This window comes from Trichechus manatus, unplaced genomic scaffold (genome assembly GCF_000243295.1).
Source record: "Trichechus manatus latirostris isolate Lorelei unplaced genomic scaffold, TriManLat1.0 scaffold00177, whole genome shotgun sequence".
NCBI lineage: Eukaryota > Metazoa > Chordata > Mammalia > Sirenia > Trichechidae > Trichechus > Trichechus manatus.
The window spans coordinates 1,278,255-1,305,860 of NW_004444113.1; the positions used below are offsets into that span (position 1 = coordinate 1,278,255).

The 27,606-nt window shown below is 46.3% G+C and overlaps 1 protein-coding gene across 1 annotated transcript in view; it reads right to left on the reverse strand.

Moving 5' to 3' along the window:
• Positions 1–6,073: 6,073 nt before the first annotated feature.
• Positions 6,074–27,606, reverse strand: part of MIS18A (MIS18 kinetochore protein A) — a 186,399-nt gene continuing 164,866 nt past the window's right edge. The window contains exons 2-3 of the mRNA XM_012558613.1: positions 6,414–6,482; positions 6,074–6,124 (exon numbers count right to left, since the gene is read on the reverse strand). Of these exons, the coding sequence (XP_012414067.1) occupies positions 6,074–6,124; positions 6,414–6,482 (120 nt within the window). The remainder of the gene's footprint in view (positions 6,125–6,413; positions 6,483–27,606) is intronic.

A 27,606-nucleotide genomic window follows, 5' to 3' on the forward strand; every position in this document is an offset into this window, starting at 1 on the left:
TGGTGGCCAGAGGTCCAGATTCAAGTCCACATTCCAATTCAGCAGGGCCATGCTCTCTCCGAAGGCTTTAGGGGAGCATCCTCTCTAATCTCTCCTGGTTTCGGGCAGCCCTAGAGGCCTTGCTGGTGCAGTGGAACTCCGAAGTCACGTGGACGTCTTCCCTCTTCTCCCCTTTCATAAGGACTCCGCTCGGATTACGTTTGGAGCCCTGGTGGCACAGCGGTTAAGAGCTTGGCTGGTCAGCAGTTCGAATCCACCAGCCACTTCTCGGAAACCCTATGGGGCAGTTCTACTCTGTCCTGTAGGGTCACTATGAGTCAGAACTGACTCGACGTCAATGGGTTTGGGTTTTTTTTGGTCTTTGGATTAGATAAGGACCCACCCTAAGCAAGTATGACCATATGTTAATTTAACTTTTAACATCTTCAAAGACCCTGTTTCCAAACTAGGTCACATTCATGGCAACGCCACGTACAACAACAAAACATTGCCCTGTCCTGTGTTCTGTGTCATCCTCATGATCGCTGGCATGTTTGAGCCCATCGTTGCAGCTATCGTGCCCATCCATCTCACCAAGGGTCTCCCTCGCCCTCGCTGGCCCTCTACTTCACCAAACATGATGTCCTCCTCCAGCAATTGATCCCTTTTGATGACGTGTCCAAAGCAAGCAAGTCGGGAAATGTTCTGTTGTGATCTATAAGGTTTTCATTGGCTAATTTTTGGAAGTAGATCATCAGGCCTTTCTTCCTAGTCTGTCTTAGTCTGGAAGCTCTACTGAAACCTGTCCACCATGTGTGACCCTGCTGGTATTTGAAATACTAGTGGCCTAGCTTCCAGCACCACAGCAACACATGTCACCACAGTATGACAAACTGACAGGCGGGTGGTAGCTTAATCACAACAGCTAACATTTACTGAGCACTCATGCTGGGCTTAGAACTGTTCGAAATATTTCACATATATCTCATTGGATTATTGCACAATCTTAAGAAGTGGGTGCTCTTATTATTCCCGTTTTACAGATAAGGGAGCTGAGGCACAGAGAGGTTCAGTAGCTCACTTGCTTATAGTAACACAGCTTGGGAGCAACAGAATCTTCCTTGATACCATACCGTCGCCCAAACTCCCAGCCTTTGAGCAAGCCCACAAGCATTCCAGCTGGCAGAGGCATTGGCTGGCTCAGTTCCTCCCTAGAAGACAGTCTCCATTGGCCATGGGGATTGACTAACCACAGGATACCCTTTGGGGGCAGAAGGTCCCGGAGAGCAGGGTGGTTCATCTCACACACCCCTTCAGAATGGGCTGTTCTCAGCCACTGAGTCTGCAGCCGTCATCCCCTGGTGGTGAGAAAGTCAAAGGGAAGAGTCTTGGTGGAGCTAATAAGGGAGCCTTGGGAAAAGGACTAAAGGAACAAAGAAGTGGAAAGAGAGAAAACAGCAGATAAAAGGGATTTGTGATGGTTAAGATTGTGTATCAGCTTGGCTGGGCCCCGATTTCCAGTGTTTATATGTGATCACCACCATGATGGGATCTGCTGTGAGTAGCCAATCAGTTGAAAGGGAGTCTCCTTGGACATTTGCCTGCATCAGAATATAAGTGGACGTTCTGGCTTTTGCCCTCTCTGGATCCAGCGGCTGCCTCCTGTTTGTCTGACCTCTGGTTCTTGGGACTTGAGCTAATAGCTTACCTGCCGATCTTGGGATTCATCGATCTTCACAGCCTGTGAGCAAGAGCCCTGCTCTCCAACCTGCAGATCTTGGGTTCACCAGCCCCTGCAGCTACATGAGTCGGGAGAAGCCTCTCTCCTGATCCATGGACGTGGGACGTTCCAGCCCCTACAATCATGTGAGCCATTTCCTTAATATAAATCTCTCTCTAAATATATTTATACACTTGACTGGTTTTGCTTCTCTAGAGAAACCAGCCTAAGACAGGTTTCAAGGGAGATTAAACCCTGTTATGGGTTGAATTGTTTCCCCTAAAAAAATGTGTTAGAATTCTAGACCTGATACCTGTGGATGTCATGTAATTGAATGTGATGTAATTACGTTCCATAATGCAATCTAGTGTAATGTAATCAATCAGTTGAGGTCATACCAGTGCAGGGTGGATTCCAAACCCACTTCTGAGTTAAATAAAAAGTAGCATAGACACAGAAGCACATGCACACAGAGCCAAGACCCCGATTTGGACTCCTAGCCTCCAGAACTGTGAGAAAATAAGTTTCTGTTCTTTAAAACTACCCACTTGTGGTATTTCTGTTATAGCAGCACTAGGTAACTAAGAGAAGCCCCCACAGAGTGACTTCTTTCTGAACATTCCTCATGCTGCTCACCATGGCAAGAAACCTCGGGGAAGAGGCAACGAGGCCGAGGCACGAGCCGTGGAGTGAGCAGAGCGGTAGGAGACAGTGTGACCACAGAAGGTTGTCACACTTAGTGTGCGAGACCTTACAAAGCAGTGCGGAAAACACCCACATAAAACACCAAGGATGCCCTCCGTCACCCGCAGCAGGCAAAAGTCAATGTATAACAAACGCGTAAGATATGTTCAATCTCGTTAGAAAAATTTGCCATGTAGATTAAACAAAAATACGTCTATTTTGACCTGTCAGCAAAGATTTAAAAAATTGATAAGACCACATTTGGATGAGGGAAGTGGACACCGGGACACTCTTTCTAGAGGGTATTTTGGAAAGACTATATGTAGCAGCGGAGTCCTGGTGGCACAGTGGTTAAGAGCTCGGCTGCTAACCAAAAGGTTGGCTGTTTGAATCCACCAGCTGCTCCTTGGAAACCCTATGGGGCAGTTCTACTCTGTCCTATAGGGTTGCTATGAGTCTGAATCAACTCGAAGGCAATGGGTTTGGTGTTTTGGTTTATTCTAACATGTGCAAAGATATCTCTACAAGGACGTTTGTTGAGTCATTGTTTATAATGCCAACATCATTTTGGAAACAATCTAAATGCCCATCAGGAGGAGGCTGGTTAATAAATCATATGAATAGAATGAATAGTATGCAGCCATTAAAATAATGAAGTATATATTCATGCACCGCTGTGGAAAGATCTCCATAATACGTTTAAAAATGAAAAAAGCAGGATAGCAATTGGCATGTATCACATGGTTTCATTTTTTTAAACAATCCATTTGTTTATAGAAATGGGAAAAACTCTGATAGAGTATACCCCTATCCACCAAAATGCTAACAGCGTCTGTCTCCAGGGGTGGAATTGAGGATGCTTTTCCTTTCATTTTTTCTTTGTATTTTTCAAAAACGTTTTGCAAAGCAGACGTATTATGATTGATAAAAGGTGATATGAGTGTTATTTGGTTCATTGTGTTCTCTTTATGTGTATTAAGAGCCAGTGAAATGGGCGCTAAAGGGAAAGGCAGGACCTGGGTGGGCTCTTGGCTCAGCTATAACGAGGCACAGGCCCTCCCCTCCCATTTGAGGGGTTGGGGCAAGACTACAAACGGGAGCTTGTGTTTCACCCCCTTCTCCTCTCACCCCAGGAGTCTGGTTGTGCTCCATTGTACAAGAACCTTCCCGCCTGCACATGAACCCACAGCCCATACACACACACACAAACACGCTTGCATGCATGCACAAATACACAAACACACACACGTATACACACACAGGCACACACAAACATGCTCGAATACACACACACATACACACACACACATATACACGCACACACAAACACGCATGCGCGCACACACACACACACACACACACACACACACACACACACACACACACACACAGCCCTGGGCCACCCCTGAGGCCTGGGGCTGTTCACCCCAGCAGAGAGGTCCGTGGGGAAGAGGCCAGCACAGGCCCTGGAAGTGGGCTCAGGCCATTAAGGCAGGGAATTCTGAGCCAGACAAAGTGGCCGCCGGGGGTGGGCTAAAACGGCGGCTTCTAATCCTGCCTTTTACTGAGACCAACGGGCCAGCTCGTTTTCAGGGTCCCTCAGGTGCTGCTTCACAGCAGGTGGCCACACTCCCTGCCCCTTAGCTGCTGCTAAGACCTTACAGGTGCTTCCCTCTGTGAGAGAAAGCCCATAACCTCCGCACCCCCCTTCTACTTGAGGGATCTGGTTCCTCCGATATCATTTCATGGGGGAGAAGTCCAAGTGCTAGAGAAATGCAGAGTTAGCAAAGGTCTGCAGAGGCCTCCAGCTCCTACATCCAGGCCCGTCCAGACACTCCTGGAAGGGCTGAGTTCAGTTCTCCCGCTGCCTCCCGAACTTCTGGGAGATCCCTCAGCCCGAGCAGGCCTGGAGGCCTGATTCGGGGGGAAGAGAGTCCGCCCAGCTATTGCCATTAGAACACAGACAGGGCTGGGGGTGCATTACTAGGCCCCAGGAGGTGTGGGAAGTACACTGGGCTGGTGCCGGGAGGTGCTGTTGAGATCTGCCTCTGATGATGACGTTGACCTCTCAGAGGATCGAGGAGCCACGGCAGAGTAGAGGGGGAAGAGGGCACAAGGGTTCCACGGTTTGACAACTGGGGATTAAGTCCTGTCTTTCGCTAACAAGCTGGTTGACCGTGGGCGAGTCACGCAGCGGCTCTGTGCTCCCAGGTCCTGGTGCGGGGATGACAGTACCTGCCTCGAGGAGCTCCTGAGGGGAACACACGACGTGGAGCAGAGTCCATGGCGTTGATGCTGCAGGGGCGAGAACAGAAAGCAGGAGGGCCGGGCTGGCGCTCTCTCGCAGACACTGCACTCGATGACCCGCGGCAAGTGACACAGTGTCCCTTCTTCTCTGCTTCCTCGTTCTCAAAGTGGAGATTATGAGCTTTGGGTCTAAAGTGGGGACACACTTATGCTGTGATGTGAAAACTACCAAAGACTGTTCAGCACATTATGATTTCATTCGATCCCACCTCTCCACCCACAAATGTGTTCCGGGCTGGCTCCCCGCCACCATTGCAAGCCCTCTAAAGAGTGGGGAGTGGGCAGGAAGAGGTCAAGGGAGACAGACAGAAGGAAGAGAAAAAAAGAAGGCGCATCTCTCCCTTCTTCTCTCCCCACTGTGACGTCTCTTGGAAAGGGCCTCTTCACTCAGCTCACCCTTCCTGCCATACTTCATCCCTCTGTATGGCTGCATTCCAAGCTCTCAGGGACCCTGGGACTCCACCTTGTCCCCACCCACCTCCGCAGGGAAACTGCCTCAGACAGCTGCTTTTGGTGTGGTTAGTGCGAATGGACTTCCATGTAACACTTTAGCCGAGAGATCGGTTTCTCGCTTGAAGTCTCTGCAGCTGGACAGAGCAGGGCAAAACCAAAAAAAAGAGGAAGAGGGGGAAGGATTTTAGATCAAGGAAAGGCCGACCAGCAAATAACAATAATAAAAAAATCAGTATTAGTTTACAACCATCTTATTACACTAAACCTCTTTTAAACTAATATATTAAAAAGTATACACGTTTCCTCCAGAAATAGCAGGCTGTTTATTCTTCCCTGGAAGGCAAGACGTTTGAAAGACTTTTTAAAAGCAAGGGAGGATAAAAGAACAATATAATGTGCCGGATACAAAGCAGAAAATAACAAAAGATAACGCTCTATTTATAGCGTATAGCTAGCTCTTTGCAGGATAATTAATTGCAATGCGAAAGACCCATCCATTTATTTAAGAGCTGGATTAGAGTGCGGAGGGGAGGGGAGGGTTCTCACTCTTTTAGCTCACAGAGAGCCAAGGTGTCTGGGTCCACCAAGGCTGCCCGGGACGGTTAGGGTTAGAGCTAGGGCGGGGCTAGGGCTGGGGTTGGGGCTTGTCAGATGAAGAGACCGCAGTCCAGAGTGGTGGCAGGTGCTTATTGAGCGCTACCTGGCTGCCTACGCAGGTGTTAATCCGTTTGGTTCTCCAGCGGCTCTACACAGAGGAACAAGTACCCCCACTTTCCTGTTGACGTAGATAGCTCCCCTCAAATTGGCTCCGACTCATGGCAACCTTACGTACGACAGAACGAAGCATTGCCCGGTCCTGCGCCATCCTCACCATTGCTGGCATGTTGCAGCTCTCGTGCCCATCCATCTCGCCGAGGGTCTGCTTCACCCTCACAAGCCCTCGGCTTCCCCACACATGGCGTTCTCCAGCGACTGATCCTCCTGACGACGTGTCCAAAGCAGGCAAGTGGACAGTGTTCTTCTGTGACCCATACGGTTTTCACTGGCTAATTTTTGGAATTCAATAGCCAGCCCTTCCTCCCTTCTTTGTGTTAGCCTGGAAACTCCAATGACCCTGCTGGCATTTGAAATACCGTGACGTAACTTCCAGCATCATGGCAACACCCAAGCCCCCACAGTGTGGCCACCTGACAGACGGGTGGACCTTTACTTTCGAGAGGCAGGGGCTGGAGGCCTACCAAGCCTTGCTCTTTCTACCCCAGCAGCTCACCTTCATGGGCATCCCCGCCAAGCACATGCTCCAGCACTCCAGGAGGCTTGGGGTAAGCTGGCCGCTGCCCTGGAACAGAAGGCTTGGGGCTGTGAGCCAGTGGCAGGAGGGTGGGGAGCAGGGAGAAAACAGGGAGACAAGCGCTGAGGTCAGCCTCTGGGGGTGCCCCAACTGCGCCTTACTGTGACTGCCGGTCACCGGGAGACAGGCTTGGGGGCAATCATTGTGAAAACTCCCTGAGAGGCCCATGAGGCCGGAAGGGAGCAAAGGAGAGCAGAACGCCTTCTCTCAGCTCCGCTTATCTCTAGGCTCCATTTCTTGTTGTGTGGCCTGCCCCCTTCCATCACCTCACGGCAGCCCCCTGGGAAGCTTTGTGGCTCTCAGTGGAGGGGTCACTCCCCAGGGCTGTGTTTAGACCTCCCTGATCTGGTGGTCCAGTGGTTAAGCGTTCACCTGCCAAGGCAAAGGTCGGCAGTTCAAATCCACCAGCCACTCCTTGGAAACACTGTGGGGCAGTTCTGCTCTGTCCTGTAGGGTCGCTGTGAGTCGGAATTGACTCGGCGGCAGTGGATTTGGTTTTGGTTTTGGATCTCCTCTCAAGATAGCATTTTAATTCTTTCATTTCATCTCTCGTCCACGAGACTGTGAGCTCTCGATATAGGGGTGCTCTTCACTACGCTGTGCTCAGCAAATGCTGAATGAATGAAGGGAAGCAGTAAAGGCGGGGGGAAGACCCAGAACCCTGCTGCATAAGGAGCTACCTGGACAGAACACAGCACAGCGGTTGGCAAATGACTCCTGTATCTCAGCCGTTAGGCGTGTGGTGGGCAAAAAGCAGCAGACCAAGGGACCAGGTTCTGGTCCCAGCGTGGACCCCGGCTCTCAGCATGACACTGAACAGGTCACGTCACCTGTCACCTGGTGTTCTCATCTTGATCGTGGGGTGAGCATCCAGTCACCTTCCAGGTAGCCGAGAAAGCCAAGTGAACAAACGCCTGAAAATCAAACATGTCTCGGAATCTATGAGGTTCATACAAATCTAAGGTGTGGTCAATAAGAAAAACCCGCTGCCATCTAATTGCCTCTGACTCATGGCAACCGCATGTGCTCTATAGAGTTTTCAATGCCTGTGACCTTTCAGAAGTAGATCACCAGGCCTTTCTTCTGAGGCACCTCTGGGTGGACTCCAACCTCCAATCTTACAATTAGCAACCGAGCATGTTAACGGTTTGTGTGACTCAGGGACTCTGGCATCATCAATTAAAAAACCCAACCCTGTTGCCATAAAGGCAATTCCAACTCACAGTGACCCTACAGGACAGGGTAGAACTGCCCCATAGGAGTTCCAAGGAGCGGCTGGGGGATTCGAACTGCTGACGTTTTGATTAGCAGCAGAGCTTTAGCCACTGCGACACCAGGGCTCCAACAGTGCCTACTTACTCAGAGACAGGACTAGGAGTATGGAGCCTACTGTTCTAATTTTCTTTGATTAATTAAACAATTTATGTTCTGCTTTGTTCCAGAAAATACTAAAACTAGGTGGTTAACAAATTCCATTAACATCTTTTTTTAACCCAAAAATAAATCATTTTCATTGTAGAAATTTTAGAAAATACAGATAATGAAAAAAAAAAATCACCCATCATCCTCCTCACTCCCACACACAGCTTAATACTGTATACATTTTGGTATTTCTTCTAGACTTTTCCTGTGCTTAAATACACTCTTAAATATTCATCCATAACCCATCACTACTGAGTCAATTCTGACTCACAGCCACCCTATAGGACAGAGTAGAACTGCCCCATAGGGTTTTCTAGGCTGTAATGTTTATGGGAGCTAACTGCCACATCTTTCTCCCGAGGAGCGGCTCGTGGGTTTGTACCACCAACGTTTTGGTTGAGCGCTTAACTATTGCATCACCAGGGCTCCTTTTTAAAAGTATTTACTTAATAAAAATGATTATTGTTTTTGAACCTTATTCTTTAATAATTGTGAATATCTTACAATATCAATAAATTTAAATATAAATTCTCAACTATAATTTTTAATGGCTTCGAGGTCCCGGGGTGGGACAAATAGTGTGTATTCTACTACTAATCTGAAGGTTGGTGGTTCAAAGCCACCCAGAAGTGCCATGGAAGAAAGGCCTGATGATCTGCTTCCATAAAGACTGCAGCCAAGAAAACCCGCAGTTCTACTCTGTAACACTTAGGGTCACCATGAGTCAGAATCAACTCGATGGCAATAGGTTTCATTTTTTGGTTTTTAGTACTCTAAGACTGCCATAAATTTTAAATGAATCTTTGTTATTTAATGTATAGGTTTTTTCCTAATTTTTTATTACCATAAATGCTAATAGTAGGTTGAACATTCTTATTTGGTGTGTGGATTGAGACCTGAAGACTCTCATGAAAAGGTCATGGTTTCTACCACTCCATCCCCTTGTCTATGGATCCATGATCAACACTCATGGAAGCAGCAGTCAAGAAATCAAAAGCTCCATTGCACTGGGCAAATCTACTGCAAAAGATCTCTTTAGAGTGTTAAAAAGCAAAGATGTCACCTCGAAGACTAAGGTGCGCCTGACCCAAGCGATGGTGTTTTCAATCACCTCCTATGCATGTGAAAGCCGGACAATGAATAAGGAAGACCGAAGAAGAATGGACGCCTTTGAATTATGGTGTTGGCGAAAAATACTGAATATACCATGGACTGCGAAAAGAACAAACAAATCTGTCTTGGAAGAAGTACAGCCAGAATGCTCCTTAGAAGCAAGGATGGCGAGACTTCATCTCACATACTTGGGACATGTTATCAGGAGGGACCAGTCCCTGGAGAAGGACATCATGCTTAGTCAAGTAGAGGGTCAGCGAAAAAGAAGAAGACCCTCAACAAGATGGATTGACACAGTGGCTGCAACAAAGGGCTCAAGCATAGCAACACTTGTGAGGATGGTGAAGGACCGGGCGGTGTTTCGTTCTGTTGTTCGTAGGGCTGCTGAGAGTCAGAACAACAGCAACCAGTTATTTATATATAATTAGAATCATTTCTATAATTTTCATTCTGTTCCATTTATCTGTTTGTTCTTTCTTAGGAACTGTTTATATTTTGTCATTTTAAAAATATGTTTTAATATCTGGTAGAACGAATGCCCTTTTTTATTCTTCTTTTTAAAAAAATTGAGCAGTTTCACACATTTTCTGCCGAATCCACTTTAAAATCATAGTCAAGTTCCAAAAATAATTTTATTGAAATAGAGACTGAAATTCTAATGAATATATAGATAGTTAGTTTGGGATGAACAAACATGTTTACCATATTAAACTTTCCCAACTCTATTATTTTCATTTACAAAGTAGATTAAAAAAACAAAAAAGATTTTCCAGTAAAGTTTGTAATTTTATGCTTCTAGATTCTGTATACTTCTTCCCCTTGCCCCAAGTATTATACATTTTTGTTGCTGTTGTGAACTGGGTCACTTTTTTTTCTCAAATTTTCTTATTGTTGTGTGACACTGGGTCAATTCTGCATCAGTGACCCCATGGGACAGAATGGAATTGCCCCCATGGGGTTTCCTAGGCTGTAATCTTTACAGGAGCAGATCACTAAATATTGGAATGACTGGGGGAGTTTTACTTCCTAATATACCCAGACCCACCCTTAGAGATGCGGATTCAGTTGGTGTTGGATTGTGCATTAGTATATTTTAACCGCTTACTCCCAGGTGATTCTAAAGCGCAGCCAGGGCTGAGAACCACTGCTTTCAATGATGCCCAACTTATTCATCAAATTCTTAGTTACTAGCAGCAGAAGGAGCCCTGGTGGCCAGTGGTTAAACATTTGGCTGCTTACCAAAAAGTTGGTAGCTCGAATCGACCAGCTGCTACTTGGAAACCCTATGGGGCAGTTCTACTCTGTCCTATAGGGTCACTATGAGTCGGAATTGACTCGATGGCAATGGGTTTTGGTTTTGGGTATAGAGAGAATAGATAATTCAGTCTTTGTTTTAGCTTGGTTGATTCAAATTTTTTAAATAACATTTTTATTTTAAAATAGTTTTAGATTTACAGAAAAACTGTGAAGATAGTACAGAGAGCTTTAGTATATCCCTCACCCTGTTTCCCATATTATTGACATCTTACATTACTATAAGGAGCCCCGGCGGTGCCGTGATTAAGTACTAGGCTCCTAACTGAAAGGTTGGCAGTTCGAACCCACCGGCTGCTCTGCAGGAGAAAGATGTGGCAGTCTGCTTTCATAAAGATTTACAGCCTTGGAAACCCTATGGGACAGTTCTACTGTGTCTTATAGGGTCGCTATGAATTGGAATCCACTTGAGGGCAGTAGGTGTTTTTACATTACTATGGTACATTTGTTACTGCTAATGAACCAACAAGGAGCCCTGGTGGTGCAATGGTTAAGCACCTGGCTGCTAACCAAAAGGTTGGAAGTTTGAACCCACCAGTGGCTCCTAGGGAGAAAAGACCTGGTTATCTTCTCCCATAAAGATTACAGCCTAGGAAATCCTATGGAGTGTTTCTACTTTGTCATATAAGGTCACTATGAGTCAGAATTGACTTGACGGCTCACAACAATGAACCAACATTGATACATCATTATTAAATAACTCCATACTTGATTTGAATTTTATTAGTTGTCCCCTAACGTCCTTGTTCTGTCCCAGGACCCCACCCAGATTACTACATTACGTTTCGTCATCAGGTCTCCTTAGAGTTTTCTTGACTGTGATGGCTTTGCCGACTTTCCCTGTTTTGTTTTTTGTTTGTTTTTAACTCGTGGTTATGGTTTATTACAGTGCAAGGATACGGATTAAAATCAGCAAAGAAAAAAGGTGCATAGGGCTGAGTCCAGGGGAAACCAGGCATAAGCTTCCAGTTGTCCTTTCCCAGTGCAGTATCATGAACAACACTTAATTCTTCCAGTAACCACGTGTGACAACATGTACAAAGTATTGCCAACCAGGGAAGCTCATCCAAGCCCTGGTGCCCAGGGTTTCTATTGGGGGTCAGTCACCTATACGTACAGCACTGACATGACTGACCTAACCTACTCAGTCTCCAGCCCCTCCAAAGGTCAAACTGATACAACATGGCCCAGGGTTTCCTTGTTTTTGATGATCTTGACAGTGTTGAGGAGTACTGGTGAGGTATTTTGTAGAATGTTGTTATGGATTGAACTGTATTCCCCCAAAATGTGTGTCAACTTGGCTAAGCCATGATTCCCAGTGTTGTGTGGTTGTCTACTGTTTTGTCATCCGATGGGATTTTCCTATGTGTTGCAAATCCTACCTCTATGATGTTAATGACGTGGGATTAGTGGCAGTTATGTTAATGAGGCAGGACTCAATCTACAGGATTAGGTTGTATCTTGAGTCAATCTCTTTCGAAATATAAAAGAGAGAAATGAGCAGAGAGGAGAGGGACCTCACACCACCAAGAACAAAGAGCCAGGAGGGGAGCTTGTCCTTTTGACCCAGGGTCCCTGCGCTGAGAAACTCCTAGACCAAGGGAAGATTGATGACAAGGACCTTCCCCCAGAGCCAATAGACAGAGAAAGACTTCCCCTGGAATTGTGCCCGAAATTCGAACTTCTAGCCTCTTAGACTGTGAGAGAATAAATTTCTCTCTGTTAAAGCCACCCACTTGTGCTAGTTCTGTTATAACAGCACTAGGTAACTAAGACAAATGTCTTTCAATGTGTTTTTGTCTGATGTTTTTCTCATGGTTAGACAAAGGTGATGGATTTGGGAAGGAAGACCACAGAAGTGAAGTGCCACATCATATCAAGGGTACATGATATCAACATAACTTACCACTGATGATGTTAACCTTGATCATTTGGTTGAAATCCGAATTGTTTTTTATTATGGAAAATTTAGAAAAGTTTCTTTCAATGTTTTCATAGTATTGGAAAAGACATGTAAAGTTGTAGGATTGTTGTCACATTTAGGAAAACCTCAATCAAGTTTCATTTGTGATCTGAAAATTTATAATAAGAATTTTCCGTAGACTAGCTTCTGGCTCTGTGCATCTCAAATCTAGTTTCTCCTCCACTTTTCACATAATTCTAGAACCTGACATTAACAACATATTCACACTGCAGCACAATTTCTGGCTCTGTACATTCCTGTTGTGAGACTTGGTGAATTGGTACAGTGGTGAGTAGAAATATTTCTGGCAGCTATTCCTACCCCAGAGTAGCTAGCAAAGACTATGGAAGTAATTATTAACCACATAAATATGTCACACTAAACCCAAACTAAATGCATCGTAACTCAACTTCCTCTTAGCTTCCAGAAAGTGTCCTCTGGGGAAATGTTTGCCCATCGGTGTGGAGTAAATAATTTAACTTTCCCCAAAATGCTGCAGCCACTCCAACACCTCAAGGCACGAAAGGAAGTGTGACCAGTGGTAAGCTGGAGTGGAAGGAGTCAGCAGTCTTAACCAATTGCAGTTAAAATACCTTTCTTTTTGCAGATTTTACAAGATCATGTCAATGTATGGGTACAACCTCCTCCTAGTACTTGAAAGAGGCCCATTCTAGTTGGGAACCTTGAAGTTTAAGAGTTATTCAATTCACAGTTAATGTGGCTCTGCAAATACCTCAACTTTCACTACTGACCCCAGTGACCCTGGACTCAGGATGCTATAGCTTGAATCACTAGCACCACTGCCTCAGCAAAGGAGGCGTAGCTGCTGCTCTGGAAATTACTCTTCCCTGTACTTGCTTCAGCATGTCCCAAAACCAAAAAACCAAACCCGTTGCCGTAGAATCAATTCCGACTCATAGTGACCCTATAGAACAGAGGAGAACTGCCCCATAGGGTTTCCAAAGATCGCCTGGTGGATTCGAACTGCCGACCTTTCGGTTAGCAGCCGAGCTCTTAACCACCGCGCCACTAGTATGTCACCAGCTCCCAATTCAAAGTCTGGGGAGGATGGTTGTGACTGGCTAAGCCTAGATCCTACATCCTCACCCTCGCTGCAGGGGAGACTAGGAATGTATCTGTTATTTTGAGCTTGTAGAGTGGGTACAAGTTCTGCCTTCTAGTGTAGGATCCCCTGAAACCACGGAAGTCTGTTCATTGCTTGTATTTGCATTAAAAAAAATGAAATGATACAAAAGAAACTAATAAAAGTAGACCTATGGGGAATGGGTGAGTCCCTAGGTGGCCATGCCAAAAATAACCAAACCCACTGCTGTCAAGTCAGATTCGACTCATAACAACTTATAGGACTGATTTAGGAAATAATATCGGAGTTATTATTCCCTCTCCTTGAGCATACAGCTGGGTTCACAAGGACTCCCAAGGACACATCAACTGGGCCCTGAGGTATAAAGACAATAGCTAAGATACTCTTGGAAAATATCTTTTAGGGAAACTTTCACATAAAGCCGATCAAACACAACACAGAAGACTTTCTACTCTTATCTTTTCTATTAGCATTTAGTGAATAGAAATTTGTTGGACCAATGAAGACCCTACTGACTGTTGTTCCTGAAACCTGGACCAATGATTGTTAAGAAAGACAATTCAAAATGGAGGATCACAATTTCTAGCCAATCAGAAAAGGCTAAGCTTTCGATGGTTTTGTCCATTTGTAATGGTAACATATACTGATGGCTCTGTAATGGTTCTTTGGACTTGGGCAGACATGGCTGCGGCAGCATGCTTGTCCGTTTTACCACTTCTGCCCTTTGAATATATGCCGAACAAAACTTTCTTTTTGCTTTACTAAACTTTGGGATATTTTTCCTCTACAACAGGACAGAGTAGAACTGCCCCATAGGGTTTCCAAGGAGCAGCTGGTGGATTCAAACTGTCGACCTTTTGGTTAGCAGCTGAGCTCTTAACCACTGCACCACCAGGGCTCTGGGTAGCCAAGAGTCGGATTCAACTCAATGGCAACTGGTTAGTTTATAGAGGATGGGTAGATGGGAGATTAGGATTGAGACTTCTTTGTGTGAACATTTTCATATCATTTTGAGTTATAAAACGTGCATTTATTACATAGTGAAAAATAAACATTTTTAAAGGGTAATATAATCATATTACTGAATGTCACATATCTAGATGGCTTCTCTCTTTAATCAACATTCTCCGCAAAGATTAAAAACACAACACTATGAAGTGCACCATGTTTAAATCTGCGTTATTTAACACCACCAAATCCATCAAGCCAATTTGCTTTCGTCCCTTCTTTGCCTATTTTGGCATCCTCCCAAATGACTCATTTTCACAATAGCACCACAGATTGGCAGTGATTGCCCTCACTGGGGAGGAGAGAAATGGTGTGGATTTCCCATACAGTGCAGTATCATGTGACTCGGTGTCTTGTTGGGGGATTTCAGTACAGATTGCACAAAGTCATTCTCTGAGAACTAAACACCAAGTTGGGTCATGAGGTAGCATGAAGCCAGTCAAGGTGTTCTGGGGATTTGCTCCTTGGCCTGAGAGGAACCCTCAGGGCTTATGAAGTTCTGGGATAAAAAGAAAATTGCCATCCAAGAAGAGGGGTAGAAGGTTCCAGAAAGTGTCCTCTGGGGAAATGTTTATCTGTCATTGTGGGGTAAATAATTTAACCTTACCCAAAGGATTTGGTCTTTGTTCTTGGTTCCTGAGAGAGAACCTCTATAACCTTGGAATTTCCCCAGTGATTGAAGTGTCTTTGATAAGGCTTCCAGACCATCCCTGAGGGTTTATGCTAATGAGGGTTTATGCTAATGTGGGGGCTGGCCAGTCCACAATGACCCACCCGGTGCTATCAGCCTGACCTTAAGGCAGAGGGCATGATTCAATCAATCCTGCCTACATCAAGAGGCCCCAGTGAAGACTGGACACAGAAGCTCCACGGCGTCCTAGTTGCTGAAAGACATACAGGGAGGAGGGTAGCACATCCCTTTTTGAGAACATGGGAGCTAAGCTCCTCGTTGGGAACTCTCCCAGACCCTACCCTGGGGTCTCTTCGTTTGTATCCTTCCTGCTATAATAAAACCACAGCAGTAGTATAGCACTTTCTGTGAGCTTTGTGAGTCATGTTAACAAATTATTGAACCCAAAGGAAGCACGGTATGCACTGGCTTACAGCAAGTAAGGTACGCACCGGCTTACTTGTGTTTACTTACGAATCTGCAGTGCACAATTTCACCTGGGTTCTATCAAAGATGTAGGGAGAAAGAGGTGAAATTAACCCTGCGTGTGCCTTGTTTATGGAGTAATCCGTCCCTGCGTGGGAGCCAGCATGTCTGAAATGAGGGGGCCGGGGTACCCTTGAGCTTACAGCTGGTATGCAGAGGTGGTAGAGAGAACTGATGGATTTGTACTGAGCAGGTTAGAAGTGAGGATGTCGTGGGTACCCCCAGGGACAGATTACCCAGTAAGCGAAGTAAGCACTGATCTGTAGTGACCAATTTCACATGGGTTTCACCACGTTCTCACCATCTAAATGAAAGATACCCAAAGAAAACAAACAAAAAACCAAATGCGTTGCTGTCGATCGATTCCGGCTCCCAGCAGCCCCACAGGACAGAGTACAACTGCCCCATAGGGTTTCCAAGGAGCAGCTGGAGGATTCAAACTGGCAACCTTTTGGTTAGCAGCCAAGCTCTTAACCACTGCGCCACCAGGGCTCCTTGGACCACTCCAATCCTGGATTTTTAACCAGAGAGACCTGCCCAAGTATCATGGAATAAGCACCCAACAAGAGCCATCTCCTGGCATCTCAGCCCTGGGTCTGGCCCTTTCCTCCTTTCTGCCTGTCTTCCCTGCTCCCCTTCCCCAGGCCCAGGCTTTGGGGGTTCAATCTGTTCTGGAGACCTGAGATCACCCCTTGGAAACAAGGACAGTTTGATTTCTGTTTGCTCCTTTGCCGCAGATTTGATCCTCTGATCTGCCCTGGGAACTAGAATGACCACCCCAGAGCTGAACCCCAGCACCGGCCCACTTGGCCAGAACTCCCATGAGGGACAATCAGCAATCTTCCTCCCAGACCTTGGGGACACTCTGTTCTTCCTTCCTGGTTGACAGGTGTCTTCTCAGCCACCCCATGTTTACCAGTTGCAGTGGTGTCTGTGCCAACTCATGATGACCCCATGGGCATCAGAGTAGAACTAGGCTCCATAGGGTTTCCAATGGCTGATTTTCAGAAGTAAATTGCCATGCCTTTCTTCTGAGACACCTCTGGGTGGACTTGAACCTCCAACCTTTCAGTGAGCAGCTGAGCGTGTTGACCATTTGCACTATCCAGGGGCTCCCTCCCCCTGCTAAGGACTGCCTCTCCCAGCTGCTGGCCTCCTACTCGCCCTTTGCATCCAGGTTAAACCATCCCTCTCTCTGTTTATTCTTCTTGTAGAAACATCTCCTTTTTCCTCAGCATTACCTTCTTTCATCAGGCACATACCAGACTCACACCTACCCAAACGAGGTCCTTCTGACAGTCAGTCCCTGGCCCATCAGAATTCACTGCATCTTCTGGGCTAGCCTTTGCCTATCATACCTGCTGAAAATAAGTTCCAATGTACAGACACAAAGACAGCCAGTCAAGACACAGAAGAAAACCCAGGAAATTCGCTAGTCACCCCCACAACTCCATGTGGAGATCTTGTGCAGACAACCAGGAGACCCTAAACCCCACAGAAGAGAATAATGTGAGAATTGGAGGAGATGATGCTGCACTTCTCATAGACAAGTTCATCAAACACAACAGAAAAATTAGATTTTCTCTCCTCTTTTTCCAATAGTGATCCAATTAACACTTGAGCTAAATGCCATCTACAATAGGACCATGTTTCTTTATATCTCAGATTAAAGGTTGGAAAGGGCAGTAAAAACATAGCAATTTGGATCAATTGATAAGAGCTCATTATGAGTTAATGAAAGTTAGAATTACAGACTATGTGGAGGAAACACAATTATATTATTTCCAAATAAACAGATTAAAAAAAGACAAAACAAGTAACCAAGGAGCAGTCTTGAGGGTCGATGGTAATAAGTAGACAATTTTAAAACCCCGTTTTCACATTATTTTAATCTAAACTGGTGTTACTCAAGTACTTTAATAATGTGCACAATAGTTTCCATTCTTAATCAGGTTAAATATTTTCCTTCCAAGGCATCCGGGGTTGTTTGGTAAACTTTGTCAAATAACAAGTCTCATCCCTCATGAATAATGAATTTGAGGGAGGAGCGGGGTGGGAGGGGGCCTGAATTAATAAGGAACTGCTTGGCTTAAATGAATTGGCATATCATAGGCCTACGCGATCAAGAGATGGCTTGCTTTTCACGACAAAAGTAGAAACATACCAAGAAACTTATGGTCCAAGGAAGTACTATTAATTCTTCACCTCATTCATTTATCTATTCATCAGTGCATTTATTCACCCAGAAAATGTTTTGTTTTTGTATTTCAGATCACGTATTTGATTTTGGTGATTAAAAGATATGCTAAATGCTATTTCTGCCCTCAAGGAGTTTGCAATCCACCAAAACAAACTCATTGCTGTTGATGTCGACTCAGTGACCCTATAGGACAGAGCAGAACCACCCCATAGGGTTTCCAAGGCTGTTATCTTCACGGAAGCAGACAGCTACATCTTTCTCCTATGGAGAGGCTAGTGGGTCTGAACCACCAACCTTTTGGTTAGCAGCCAAGTGCTTAACCACTACGCCACCAGGGCGCCTTATGGAAGTATGTTGTTGTTAGGTGCCATCGAGTCGATTCTGACTCATAGTGGCCCCACGTACAACAGAACGAAACACTGCCTTGCTCTGTGCCATCCTGACAATCACTGATACGATTGAACCCATTGTTGCAGCCACTGTGTCAATCCATCTCGCAGAGGGTCTTTCTCTTCTTCGTTGACCCTCTACTTCACAAAGCATGATGTCCTTCTCCAGGGAATACTTCTTCCTAATAACATGTCTAAGGTACGTGAGACGAAGTCTCGCTCGCCATCCTTGCTTGTAAGGAGCATTGTGGCTGTACTTCTTCCAAGACAGATTTGTTCGTTCTTCTGGTAGTCCATGGTATATTCAATATTCTCTGCCAGCACCATAATTCAAAGGTGTCAATTCTTCTTCAGTCTTCTTTGTCCAGCTTTCGCATGCATAAGGAAGTATAAGACCCTCTAAACATACGTAGATCACTGTTCTCTCTACATATAGATGTTCTAGTGCTTAATTTTGCTCATTTTCATTGACTTGATACAACAGATCAAAATGTTCTGTCATAGCCCCATAAAACAAGATGAGACCGGTGGGGCACAACAGTCCAGGGATGGGGACTGGAAGGCAAGAAGGGACAGGAAAGCTGGTGATAGGGAACCCAAAGCTGAGGAGGGACAGTGTTGACATGTTGTGGTCTTGTTAACCATTGTCATAAAACAATATGTGTACTAACCGTTTAATGAGAAATCATCTGTTCTGTAAACCTTCATCTAAAGTACAATAAAAAATTTAAAAAATGAAAATAAAAACGTTCTGTCATAATAGGTGATGGCAACACTCTTTAAAACCCGGTGCCATTGAGTCGATTCGGACTCATAGTGACCCTATAGGACAGAGTAGAACCGCCCCATAGGGTTTCCAAGACTGTAATCTTTACAAAAGCAGACTGCCACATCTTTCTCCTGTGGAGCGGCTGGCGGGTTTGAACCATCCACCTTTCAGTTAGCAGATGAGTGCTTAACCACTGGACCACCAGGGCTCCTTTTTCAATCCACTGGGAGTTTCAAATGACTGAAGAGCCTTGGTGGTGCAGCAGCTAAGCACTCAACTGCCAACTGAAAGTTTGGTGGTTCAAACCCGCCCAGTGGTTCTGCAGGAGAAAGACCTGGCAGTCTGCTCCCATAAAGATTACAGCCTAGGAAACCCAGTGGGGCAGTTCTACTCTGTCACATGGGGTCACCGTGAGTCTGAAACAACTCGACGGCAGCTAACAACAACACGACACAGTTCAATGTGATCAACGGCCTCCTGGTGGGCTCTCCAGGAGCAGAGGGAGGGATACGCCCCTTCTCCTTGGACTTGTTAGTTGCTGTCAAGTCGATTCCAACTCATGGTGACCCCGTGTGTGCAGAGTAGAACTGTGCTCCATAGGGTTTTCAAGACTGTGAACTTTCGGAAGCAGATTGCCAGGTCTGTCTTCCGAAGTGCCTCTGGGTGGGTTCGAACAGCCAACCTTTCGGCTAGTAGTCAAGGGCTTAACCATTTCCCAGCTTCCTTTGAGTTCAAATGTGGCCACAACAATAAATGTTTGCAATGGAATAGAAACAAAAATTGTGTCTACCACTGTCGGGTCTAGGCCTCCTGCACTTTCTTTTCCTTGGTGCTGAAACTGGACAGAGTGGTCCAGCTTTGGCCATCGATGAGGACAGCGTCCTCGGGTCTAGAAAACGATGAAACAATGCCTCGGCAACCAGAGAGGAACTTGAGTCCTCACCCCCAAGGCCGGCGCCCCTGTACGCGCTGGTGGAGCGGAACTTGAGTCCTCACCCCCAAGGCCAGCGCCCCTGAATGCGTGGGTGGAATGGAACTTGAGTCTTTACCCACAAGGCTGGCGCCCCTGAACGAGCAAGTGGAGCAAAACTTGAGTCCTCACCCACAGGACTGGTGCCCCTGAACGAGCAGGTGGAACAGGACTTGAATCTTTACCCACAAGACTGGCGCCCCTGAACGAACAGATGGAACAGAACTTGAGTCCTTACCCGCAAAACTGGCACATTCACTTTGGAACAGTTACTTGAGGGGAAAAAAACAACTGTAATTTTAAAACCACTTTTTGAAAGCATTTTTTATTATGAAAAATTTCAAACATATAGCAAAGTTGAAAGAATTTTACCATGAACATCTGTTATGAATTAAATTGTGTCTCCCGCAAAATATATGTTGGAGTCCTAACCTCTGTGCTTGTGAATGTGACCCTGTTTAGAAATAATTGGGTTTTTTGTTAAGTTAATGAGGACATACTGGAGTGGGGTGGGTTCTCAACCCAGTCCCTTTTGAGTGGCATCTTACAGAAAGAGCAGAATAGACACAGTGACACACACACAGGGAAGACAGACACCATGAGAAAACCTCCCTACAAGCCAAGGAACGCCAAGAACGCCCAGGAATGCCCAGGAACGCCCAGGAACGCCCAGGAACGCCCAGGAACGCCAAGGAATGCCCAGGAATGCCTAGGAACGCCAAGGAACGCCAAGGAACGCCAAGGAACGCGCCGGGCCACTGACAAGGAAGGACCTTCCCCTAGAGCCAGCTCCCTGCTTTGGACTTGAAGCCTCTGAAAGGTGAAACAGCGAATTCCTGTTCTTTAAAGCCACCCACTTATGGAGGGTGATCTGCTTTGCTTAAGGCCAATATTTTTTAATCACATGTGTCTTAGTTATCTAGTGCTGCTATAACAGAAATACCACTAGTGGGGGGCTTTAACAAACAAGTGTATTTTCTCACAGTTAGGGGGCTAGAAGTCCAAATCCAGGGTGCCTGGTGGGTCAGCAGTTTGAATCCAGCAGGTGCTCCTTGGAAACCCTATGGGGCAGTTCTACCCTGTCCTACAGGGTCGCTGTGAGTCAGAATTGACTCGACAGCAAAGAGTTTGTTTGTTTTGTTTTTATAGCAGCTTAGCTTTATCCTAACACACACACAGGGTAATAATTTTAATAATAGTCATCTTTTATGTATCAGGAATTATATATGCATATCTTATTTAATTTTCACAATAATCTTATGATGTAGGTACGATTAGCTTCATTCTACAGATGAGAAAAATGCGGTTCAAGAAAATGTCCCGGTTCACGGATCTCACTAGGGTGAAGCTCTGTATCCAGGTCTGCCTGATTCCAGGCCCTCACAACTCTCCACTACTCTGATGTGAGTGACCCCGCCCGGGGACTCAATGGAGATTAGCTTTACAGAGGAAGCAGCATCTGGGCTACATCTTGAGCCTTGGCCCTTGAAGACTGAGCTGAATCCATGCACCAGAAGGACAAAGAAGGAAAAGGCATTCCAGGCAGAAGGAACGGCGCATACAAAGACAAGGAAATCAGAGGCTGTGGTATTTGGACAACTGCTAATATCTCCATCTGCCTGGAGCTTCGGGTAACTGTGCAGGGGCAATGGAAGAGGAATGATAATAGTTGACCAAGATTCAAATGCTTTGCTAAGCAGATTGGACTTGATCTTATAGGCAGTGGGGAGCCATCAAAGGGATTTAAGCAGGAACATGAAATAATTAGATTTTGCAATTAAAATGCAATTTAGAATGCTGTTGGTGATGTAGAGAATTATATGGGAAAGAGACAGGAGCTAAGGAGGCCAGTTAAGAAATAGGTGAAATAATCCAGAGGTCCCAAACTAGGATGGTAGCTGTGGAGACCAAGAACACAAGTTGAGGAGACAGAGCAGAGTCCTGATCCTGGTTCTTCCCACTTCCTGGACGAACGTCCATCTTCTATACGTGCTCGGATTGAGGACTTTTTCTGTGTTGATTCTGTCTCCCCAGTATCCTTTATCCCCTTCCATAGTAATAGAAGCTTCAGCTTGGTATGTGGTCATCTGGCTAAAGCCTCTATTTCCCAGCCTCCCTTGCAGCTAAATATGGCCATCTGGGTTCTGGCCACGGGGATTGAGAAGAAACCATGTGTGCAACTTCTGGATTATCCCCATAAAAGGAAAGGAGTATGTACTCCCTGAATTTTCTCATTCCTTTCTCATGGGCTAGAAAGTAGAGGTGGTAGAGAGTCATCCTTTGACCATTAGTTTCTGGAGAAGCTTCTGGATGGTAAAGCAATAAGATGGAAAGAGACTAGGTCCACATCATGGTTGAACAGCAACGGTGGACCACCTACCTGGTCTGTTTCACAAGACAGAAATAAAACTTTATCTCAATTAAGCCACTGTATTTTAGAATTTCTTGTTATAGAAGTCCAGTCCGTAACAATGAAATAGTCCAAAGTAACTGTTGTTGTTGTTGGGTGCCATGGAGTTGGTTCTGACCAGTAGCCACCCTATGTGCAACAGAACGAGCCACTGCCTGGTCCTTCGCCATCCTCACAATCATTGCGGTGTTTGAGCCCATCATTGCAGCCACTGTGTCAATCCATCTTGTTGAGGGTCTTCCTCTTTTTCTCTGACCCCCTACTTTACCAAGCAAGATGTCCTTCTCCAGGGACTGGTGCCTCCTGACAACACGTCCAAGTTACGTGAGACAAAGTCTCACCATCCTTGCTTCTAAGGAGCATTCTGGATGAATTCTCCCATGCAAGTTCTATCCCTGATGACTCCTAAGTGCACAATTAGGTTATGAGGGCTTTGTGGCATGAATGCTGTCCTTGGAGTTAGAAAGATCTGGATCTGAAACCAGCACGCCACTGGTGGGGTAGCCTCGAGCAAGCCATCTAACCTCTCTGGACCTTGTGATTTTGTGGTTGTTGCTGGTTTGCTTTCTTCTGTAAAGAGTTGTTGTTAGTTGCCATCAAGTCGGCACCAACTCATGGCCTCTCCAGGTACAACAGAACGAAGCAATGGCCAGACCAGCACCATTTTCACCATCAATGGTATGCTCAAGTCCATTGTTGTGTATTTTGAGTGCCTATCAACCTAGGGAGCTCATTATCTAGCACTACATTGGCCAATACTCTCTTGTGATCCATAGGGTTTTCATTGGCTGATTTTTAGATGTAGATAGCCAGGCCTTTCTTCCTAGTCTTAGTCTGGAAGCGCCACTGAAACTTGTCCACCATGGATGACCCTGCTGTATTTGAAAAACGGTGGCATAGCTTTCAGTTGCACAGCAACAGGCAAGCCACCACAGTAGGACAAACGGACAGACAGGTGGTGGATTGTGAAGAGAAGATATTTATAAAAATCTGTGCTCTGTGCCTGACACACACATGTGGCCTCCATGAGTGGTAGCCATTGTCCTTATGAATAACTCTGGGTGGAGAATACAGGGTACAAAGGGCCCACCCCAGAGAGCAACCTCGCGAGCTGTCGCCTGCGCTCGGGAGCCTGAGCCTGCCTAAGTCCCTCGTGTCCGATCTGAATCTTGCCTGCTCTCAGATTGCTCAGCTCTCTCTTTTGTTTTAAATATTTTATTGTACTTCAGGTGAAGGCTTACAGAACAAATAGTTTCTCATGAAACAGTAGTACACATGTTGTTTTATGACATTGGTTAACTGCTCAGCTCTCTTACTTCCTCCTGCTGCCATCCCCGTGTAAGAGAGGGCGATTTGTACAACAAGCCGAGGTCCCGCATCTGAATCCCAGCCCTGCTGCCAACAGCATGGGTACCCTCGGACGAGTTAAATGCGTGTGATTGGAAGAGTTCGGGGCTTCTGAAAGACTAACAGCCCCACCTTGGAGTTGGGGTTCCAGGGTGACTGTGGTTCCCCAACTAAAGAACAAGGCTTAGCTGCTTTGACAGCTAGGTTTACTGTGCGTGGGCAAAAACTATTGCCTTCCCGCAGCCTCCATAGCTGGCTTTCTCCTGCCCTACTAAGAGGCACGCTCCAAACCAGTGAACTGTCCTTAGCTAATGCTGAGGTCCTGTCTAATCAAGGAGACTTCCTTAACTCAAAGCTACAAGAAAGGAAAAGGGAAAAGAAAGCTGTGTTTCAGGAGGCCAATGGATGAGTACCTTTCCTTCTGGGTGCTCTGGGGTAAAATCACCACAGATTTATAGCAAAGCAAGAAGAAAGGTTTATTTGGCATGTGTTCCAAGAGGCAAAAGTGGGAAACAGACAAGCACGCTGCCAGAGCCATGTCTGCCCGAGTCCGAGGAACGTGACAGAATCATCAGTATATATAGACATTAAAAACCAAAACCAAACCCGTTGCCGTGGAGCCAATTCCGACTCCTAGAGACCCTATAGGACAGAGTAGAACTGCCCCATAGGGTTCCAAGGAGCAGCTGGTGGATTCAAACTGCCAGCCGGTTGGTGAGCAGCTGAGTTCTTCACCACTGCGCCACCAGGGCTCCATGTAGGCATTACAAACGGGTAAAATCATTAAATTTTCACCTTTTCACAGACTGGCCAAAAACTGCTGGATCACCGTGATTCTACATTTTGAATCATCTTTCTCAGTAATCACTGGGACAAGTTTCAGTAATGACAGTCAGGAGGGTCTTCATGGGTCCAACAAATCTTACTATTTACTAAGCACTGATAGAAAAAACCTTGGTGGAGTAGTGGTTAAGAGCTATGATCACTAACCAAAAGGTCAGAAGTTTGAATCCACCAGCTGTTCCTTAGACACCCTGTGGGGGCGTTCTACTCTGCCCTGTAGGGTCGCTATGGACTTGAGAGCAGTGGGTTTGTTTTTTTTTGGTTTTTTTTTTTTGGTTTAATAGAAAAAGTGTGGAAAATATGTAGGTCTGTTGTGCTCTGTCTTTGTTTACATGAAAGGCCTCCTAAAAGATGTGGCAGTCTGCTTCTGCAACGGTTTACAGCCTTGGCAAACCATATGTGGTCGCTGTGAGTCAGAATTGACTCTGAAGGCAGTGGATTTTTGGTTTTAAAATTTATGTGGAAGACCTCACGTGACCTTGTTTGGAAACAGGGCCTTTGACGATGTTATTGGTTAGTTGATAAGAGGTGGAGGAAGGTGGGTCCTAACCCAATCTGAGTGATGTGCTTATAAAAAAGAAGAGCAGAGACACAGTGAGACAGAGGGAAGACAGCAAGTGAAGACTGACTTCCGCTGCAGCTGTAAGTCAAGGGTCACCTGGGCCACCAGAAGCCAGAAGAGACTGGGAGGTGCTTCTCCTAGAGCCTTCAGAGAGCAGGCCTCAGATGACACCCCGAATTCAGACTGCTACCCTGGGTGGCGGAAATAGTTAAGGGCTGGACTACTAACCAAAAGGTTGGTGGTTCGAACCCACCCAGAGGCGCCTCAGAAGTAAGTCCTGGCAATCTACTTCCAAAAGTTCACAGCCTTGAAAACCCTGTGGAGCGCAGTTCTACTCTGCACACAGGGTCGCCATGAGTCAGAATTGACTTGCCGGCAGCTAACAACAGCAAAGTCTCCAGAACTGTTAGACTAGTCATTCCCGTTCTTTGAAACCAACCTCCGCGAGGTACAGCAGTCTCCCCTTTATCTGCAGGGGACACGTTCCAAACCACAGATAGTACCGACCCCTAGGTATACTATGTTTTGTCCTATACATACATACCTAGATAAAGTTTAATTTATGAATTAGGCACCGTAAGAGATTAACAACACTAACTAATAATACAGTAGAACAATTACAACAATATACACTGTAATAAAAGTCATGTGAACGTGGTCCCCAGGGACACGGAGCGGGACGGCTCGAGATTTCATCACTCCACTCGTTTAACATTTTCGGACCGCGGTTGACCAAGGGTAACTGAAACCACAGAAAGCGAAACCGCGGATAAGGGAGGCCTAGTATTTTATTACCACAGCCCGAGGAAATGAATACAGAGTATTCTCAGGTTAATACTTTTCGTAGCTGTTATCACTCAGACAGAGGTGCCTAGGTGGAACAAGTAGTTCACACTCAACTGCTAACCTAAAGGGTGGTGGTTTGAACTGACTCGGTGGTGCTGCAGAAGAAAGGCCTGGCAATGTTTCTGTAAAGATTATATCCAAGAAAACCCTATGGAGCAGTTCTACTCTGTAACACAGGGGGTCACCATGAGTCAGAATCGACTTGGTGGCAACTGGTTTTTGTTTGTGTTTGTTTGGTTTTAATCACTCCGACAATATTCCTGAGGGAGAGAAATGGCAATCTCTTGCTTTGTCCTGTTGTGGGGTGCCATTGAGCTGGTTCAAACTGATAGTGACCCTAGAGGACAGAGTACAACTGCCCCATAGGGGTTCCAAGGAGCAGCCGTGGATTTGAACTGCACACCTTTTGTTTAGCAGCCGAGCTCTTAACCACTGCACCACCAGGGCTCCTAGCAGCCCTTGAAAGCTCAGAGTTCCTGGTCCTTCCCACCCACCTCCCACACCTGCTCCGAGAACAGGGGGGAGAGGTTTTCTACCCGTGTTAGAAGCAAGGGCCTGCTAACGCGAAGACATCAAATAGCCCTAAAGTCAGAGTTCCCATCTAGCTGAACTTCCAAGAATTTTCAACCTGGGATCATTTTCCTGACCACAAGGAGAAGGGAGACATAGTTTTCATCGATGACTTGAGTGAAACAGACCGCATGCCTCCTCCCTCTCCCTCTTACCAAGCCGAGCTTTCTTTCTGCAAGTAGAGAAGGAGAACCGTCCCCAGGATGAAGTATAAGCACCTCCTGTGAGGAGCAACTGCATTCCCGAAGAGCCCTCCCTGCCCCTGGCTCTAGGGAAGGGACCCCCTATTTGTCTTCTAGTGACCTTTGCTTTATTCTCTGACTTTAATGGACAATCAAGGACCATAACGGATCTGGCCACAACTGTGGGCGAAGTTGAGAGCTTTGTGCAGAGGAGAGAGAGGGTTGTGGGTAAAAGCATATGAGGCCAGGTTGGGGGAGGGCAGCGGGGTCTGAACACGGGGTTCTGAGCCTGCAGAGTGGTCCCCGAGTTGGGGTGGCCACCACAAAGCTGCTAGGGGCACTGCCCTAGTGTCCAGGGGCCCCCTGGAGCCAGGGCCGTGGGCAGCTGACTGCTCAGGTCTCATGAGATACCACTGTCACCGTCCCCTGCCCTCGCCCTGGGCCTGCACCTCCCTCCCTGAGAGTGGACCCCTCACACTGCCTTCACCAAGCACCCTCACGCTAGCCCCCAATGCCCAGGAGGGGTGGTGATGCCCAGCCCATGCCAGCACCTTCCACAACCAGGATCAGCCAGCTCTTCCAGGGGTTCTTGAAGGGTCTCACCTCATTCCAGGAAAGCTGTGAGCTCCAAGGGAGCCTAGAACCCCTGGGATGAGGGGCGGTTTGAGCTGAAAATGTCTGAGTCTTCTGAGCTGAGAAAATAACACAGTCTTCCTTCCTTCCTTCTTTCTCTTCCTCCGTTCCTCCCTCCCTCCTTCCTTCCTTACTCTCTCCTTCCCTCCCTATCTCCCTTCCTTCCTTCCTTTTTCTCTCATGCCCCTCCTCAGACCCCCATACCTCCCCTCCCTCCCTCCCTCCCCCTTCCTTCCTTTCTTCCTTATCCCCCTCCCCATAAACCCCAGACCTCTGCTCCCTCCCTCCTGCCCCCCTCTTCTTTCTCTCT